At 41.1% G+C, this 6,000-nt stretch overlaps 1 protein-coding gene across 2 annotated transcripts in view; it reads left to right on the top strand.

The window, feature by feature from the left end:
• Positions 1-6,000, top strand: part of wdr18 (WD repeat domain 18) — a 46,809-nt gene that overhangs the window by 38,780 nt on the left and 2,029 nt on the right. Inside the window, exons 8-9 of one of the 2 annotated variants that reach the window (XM_036007067.1) lie at positions 4,215-4,372; positions 5,778-5,846. In XM_036007067.1, coding sequence (XP_035862960.1) covers positions 4,215-4,372; positions 5,778-5,846 — 227 coding nt within the window. Of the gene's footprint in view, positions 1-4,214; positions 4,373-5,719; positions 5,847-6,000 lie in introns of both variants that reach the window. The other variant, XM_036007068.1, reaches the window with a different exon arrangement.

Consider the following 6,000-nt stretch of genomic DNA (forward strand, 5'->3'; position numbering starts at 1 on the left):
TTGGGACAACTCTTTGCTTTTACCCATCATGAAATGCTTCTTGAGTGACACCTTGGTAATGAGAAACCTTTTTTTAGGCCATCAATTAGGACTAATCCAGCTGATATTAATTTGCACTAATAGGGGGCAGGATTGCTTCCTAAATACTGACAGATTTCAGCTGGTTTATTGGATTCCCATGCCCATGTGTTCAGTATTTATTCCCACTATCATTCCACTTTATTACACATAACTTTTGTCATGGACATACATGTTTTGATTTCTTTGTATGTGTGGATTACTTGGGTTGTTACTGACATCTGGTGAAAATTTAATTCCAATAACCCCATCGGAAATATGTTTTCTGAGAAAAATGTTGACGCGTTCAATACTTATTTTCCCCGCTGTATTTTCTTCTTTTCTCTGTTTCTTTAGAAACAAATCTTGTTGTGTTTCTGGACTTTGGGACAGAAAAATGAACACATTATTGTCCAAGTTATTATTTAAAATAACTGATTCCACCCAGAGTTCAATCAGAGTTCATGGTGCTGAAGAGGAAATGGAGAAATGAAAATTATGAATCAGTAACAGTCTGAAATCTGCAGCTCAGTGTTTTTCCTCCAGGCTTTCTCCTAATGTTTTTATGATATATTATAATATAAATATTATAATTCAGCCTTCGTCTGTTCCTGCAGCGAGTCTCAATACCTGTGCAGCACGATATTAGAAAGATATTATATACTACATCATATATTTATATGATCAGAATAAGAAAAGGGTTTATTGCCACAGTAAGTTACACTTGGTGCATACATTAACAAACATATTAAACATGAACATGAAATAAACAATAAATACAGAAAACAAATATATATATATATACACACACACACATAAAATAATTGTTGCATAAGAAAAGACACTGAATTGGTTGGGTGCAGAATGCAAAGAATATATAATAAATAGTATGTGTAATGGGCAGATGTAAAGTCCAGGATGGAGGTTAATGATTGTTAACTCCAGCAACACTACTCGCTGGGTTGAGTCGGACATCAGGGCCATGTCTGGCCTAAGTGTGTTTTAAAGTACATTTACAACAGATAAAAAATTTGCAATCAATTTGTGATTAATTAAACTATGGACAATCATGCGATTAATCATGAACAAATATTTAAATGGATTGGCAGCCCTAATTGTTTTACAAAGACAGTAAAGTCTCTCAGAGTGAAGTGCTGATGTTGAGGTGAGGTGAGTCTGTTCAGTTGTAAACAGGGGGAGTCTGCAGATGAGGGAGTTTCCTCTTCAAGTTTCTGCAGTGTGTTGGACAGCCTCTAACACACTCTGCGTCTGATTTATGTCTCCGTGTTGGACAGCCTCTAACACACTCTGCGTCTGATTTATGTCTCCGTGTTGGACAGCTTTTAGACCATTAGTGTAATTCCTGCGGTTGGAGCCAAGCAGACGATCAATATGTGTAATTGAGTGGGAGATAATTAGCTGGTTTCTATCAGCACAACAAGCAGGAAATACACTCTGACTCTTAAGAACGAAGAGGTTTTAACCAGAGAGGAAGAATTTTATGGTTGACGGGTTTTATTTACAGTTAGAAATGCTTTTAATGATGTGTTAAAAACCAGCTGGCCATCCCATAATGACAAGACAACAGTAAAACGTTTTCTCTTTTTTAAACTTTTCAGTGTCTGAGGAGAAATCAAAGAGATCATTAACGTGTCTCGTTATCCCACCAACAGGCCAAAGGACTCTGAGACTGAGACTTTGAGAACGAGACTTTGAGAACGAGACTTTGAGGGTTGAGACGAGACTTTGAGAACAAGACTTTGAGGGTTGAGACGAGACTTTGAGAACGAGACTTTGAGGGTTGAGACGAGACTTTGAGAACGAGACTTTGAGGGTTGAGATGAGACTTTGAGGGTTTGAGGGTTGAGATAGAGTGGATCAAATATAATAGTGACCAAACAACAAGCAAGATTTCGTCTTCAAAAAGTCTTTTTCCAAAAATTTGTTTTGAAAAAGTAGGGGTCGTCTGATATTCGGGTCCATACGGTGGTAATAATAATAATAATATAATAATTAAAGAAATAATAATAACAACAAAGGTTTTTTGATGATTCAGTTACATCACAGAGGGTGTCTGTGCTCGTTGGGCCGCTTGTCTCGTCTCCGTGTAAATTATTGACGACGTGTCGTCATGGTGATGTGATGTTGATGGCGTGTCCTCGTCTCATCTCGCTGTCTCTTCCCGTCCCCAGTCAGTCCATCAGAGACTGCTAATGAGGGACGGAGTCTGCTCAAGGACACATCAGCGCTTTAAACTCTGAACTTCATCTGTGAAAACCATGATAGTTGCCAGAGAAAAGAATCCTGTTTTACATCTCGCTCCCCTAGAATAATAAGGTCTATCTTCTTAACCTTATTATTCTAGGGTAGCGATCTCATTCTGAAACCAGAACACAACTGATTTTGACTCATTCTCGTTTTCTGGCGGGTTGGAGGTTGGAGGTTGTTGTTCTCTGAGCGGCAGTAAATCGACTCCCACATGTTGTTTCCTCGCTGAGATTCGGAGCTTTTGTTGGCGTGAAACGAGTCTGGGCTGCAGATTTACTGATTGAAGGCAGAGCGACTCGTCTTTGTGGCTTCCTGGTGATAATCTGCAAATGAAAGCTTCTGCGGCTGCACTTCCTTTGTTTGGGTCTAAAAGCTCGCTGCAGGTTTATTCCCAGCGGATCTTCTGAACACTTTGTGTGTTTTCATGTTCGGAGGAATTAAAGCTGCTGAGAAAAAGGTTGTTGGGAGATTTCAAAAACAACAGGAAGTAGAAATACTTTCCATAAAGCGCTGTCGGTCGGTTCCTGATCAGAGTCAAACATCAGTCAGAGTTAGCGTTGGTGAAACAGCATTCTGGACAAATGTTCAATATTTGGAGAACCAAAGTTGTTCATTATAGTTCAAATCTCTAAACAGCTCTCCATCTCTGTACCAGCACCAACAAGCCTGGGGAAATTGCACATCTCTTTACACCGGTTTATAATACTTTTCTATGTTTTTTTTATGCCACCCATACTAGTGGTATTTTATCTATTTATTGTAAAGTTGTGGATTTGCGCTCTGCACCCCTATGCAACATGTCACTTTAAACTTGACATCTGTCACCCTAGCCTCCTGGACTGTCATCCAGGTATGACGTGAGAGGTGTGCCCTCTTTATCTGCCTGTGTCAAGAGTGATCCGGTGTGGGATACCATGTGTGTATATATTAGCTCTGTGTTTTTGTTGTGTTGATGTCCTGTCATGAGCACATATATATATATATATATATATATATATATATATATATATATATATATGGCAATAAAGTATAGAATCTTGAATCTTCAAACTGTTTCAGGATGACTTCATTATCGTACGTTGTCCGATAGATGTCGTCATGGCGATTGTTTTTCAATCCTCAAAATAAAATGTAAAGATGTGATGTCTGTTTTAATCAGAGCCGGCCCTGACCAAGTTATCAGCTCTTTTAATAATATTAATTAATAATAGTTTTTTTCTGCTTATTTTAAAAGTTTTTGTTGCTGTTATGGCTTTCAACTTTTCCATCATCATCAACTCTGTTTTTGACATTTCTGATGCTTTTTTCAAAGTTTTTAGTGTTTATTTCTTCTTATCTTTTCTTTCCTCATTTGGACTGCCGGTGCCCGGAGCGTTTGCCTATCCTGCCGCGGCCGGCCCAGCGTCTTCTAAATGATCTCTCTTCTGGGGATCGTTTCGCTGAATCAGCGTTCAGTTTGATGCTCCACTGTCTTCAATCGTGAATGTAACAATCTAAAGTTTTAATGGAAACGCCTTCAGAGGAAGAACCGTCCAATCAGAGCCCAGCAAGCGTGGGAATAACAGAACCGTCCAATCAGAGCCCAGCGAGTGTGTGATTAACAGAACCGTCCAATCAGAGCCCAGCGAGCGTGGGATTTACTCTCTACCTTCCTGACCTTGTTTAAAGCTGCTTTTATTTAAATGGTTGCTATTTTGAACTGATTTCTCATCAGAACACAACCTCTCAGTTTGAACTTTCAAACACTCAATGAATCCTCCACGAACCAAAAGTTTTGTCAACAATGAAAAATGTTCAGTTCAGATTGTGAACTTGCAGTCCTCTGACATCACTTCCTGTGTGTGTGTGTGTGTGTGTGTGTGTGTGTGTGTGTGTGTGTGTGTGTGCAGGTGCGGTGACTAACGCCATCATCATGCCGGCTCCGGCGAACATGTTCCTGCCCGACAGCCGGCCGGCCGTCCCACTGCCGCGCTTCAGCCGCCACCTGCACACCGCCGACGGCGCCGAGGCCGCGGACGTCTGCGTCCGCATCGGACTCTATGCACAGGTGAGTCAGCAGCAACAGGAAGCTGAGTCAGCAGCAACAGGAAGTGAAGAGCATCAGTTTAAGAGCCCGGTCAGACCAGAACGTGTCTCACTGGTAACCAGTGTCTCACTGGTAACCAGAATTAGGGCTGGGCGATAGGGAGGAAATCAGATATCACTATATTCTTGACCAAATACCTCGATATTGATATTGTGGCGATATTCTAGGGTTGACTATTGGTGCTTTTACAAAATATTTTCACACTTAGATTTTAGATAAATAATCACCAATAATGTGGACATAATGTCTAAGTGGGGAAAAGGCAAATAATAGAACAGCTAGAACAGTACATCAATTTACTGTAATGCAGCCATTAAAACCAGGAAAAGACAACACTTATGTCATATTACGATATTGATATAATATCGATATATTGCCCAGCCCTACGCTACGGACCTGCACTTACACTGTTACACTGCAGTAAATCATTCAGGGTCAGAGCACACTTACACTGTTACACTGCAGTAAAACATTCAGGACCAGAGCACACTTACACTGTTACACTGCAGTAAAACATTCAGGACCAGAGCACACTTACACTGTTACACTGCAGTAAAACATTCAGGACCAGAGCACACTTACACTGTTACACTGCAGTAAATCATTCAGGGCCAGAGCACACTTACACTGTTACACTGCAGTAAATCATTCAGGGTCAGAGCACAGTTACACTGTTACATTGCGGGACTCGCCGATTACGATTCCCATTCATCTGTAAGGTAAGAACCAGAGATGCACCATAGGATTCGGTGCATCCCTGGTTTTTACCTTTTTTGTCGCTTTTTCGACCTACTGTTGCCTAACTGTCTCTTTATCAGGGATGCACCAAATCCAGGATTCAGCTTCTGATTCGGCTGAATATTGGGCTTTTTGACGGGGTTCGGTTTCTGCCGAACCTTAGAATTTTTTTCCAGCAAACCGAACCCTACGCTTGAACTTCGCGCGTACGCTGGTCGCTGTAATGACGGCACTGTTGATTACGGCGCTGTTGATTACGTAGGTGGAGCGTTCAATGCAGTAGGCTGTGAGAAAGTGAAAATGGAACTGGTGAGCAGACAAAGTGTAGTTTGGCAGTACTTTCAGTCAAAAGAAGGCCATTCAAGTCCAGCTACATGTTCAATTAATAATGCTGATTAGTCTGGTGGTGGCGAGGACCCTAAACTATACACAACATCACCGCTGTTACAACATCTGGTATGAAACATCTGAAAGAATATGAGTTGTGCATGAAGGAATCTACAGACAGCAGCCAAAATGCAGCAACTTCAGGTACGGCAAAGGAAGGACAGTCGCGGTTTACTTCCTCAGGAGGAAGAGGACACGTACTGCAGAAAGTCTTTTATTTTGAAATGTTGCTGTGTTTCAGGAGGAAGAGGACACGTACCTGCAGAAAGCTGACAGGCTGAACTCTCTGATGAACGCCGTGACGGACAAGGTGAGACACAACATCTCTGCTGTCTGAAACAATCCCACAATGCACTTCGCTCGGGTCAAATGTCAGAGACTCAAAACAAATGTCACAAAGCAAAGAAGAAATGAGAGCATGGATGTAAAATATTAACTGGATATCAGTTTCTTTCTGTGATGTG

Source organism: Sander lucioperca, chromosome 11 (assembly GCF_008315115.2).
Source record: "Sander lucioperca isolate FBNREF2018 chromosome 11, SLUC_FBN_1.2, whole genome shotgun sequence".
Classification (NCBI taxonomy): domain Eukaryota; kingdom Metazoa; phylum Chordata; class Actinopteri; order Perciformes; family Percidae; genus Sander; species Sander lucioperca.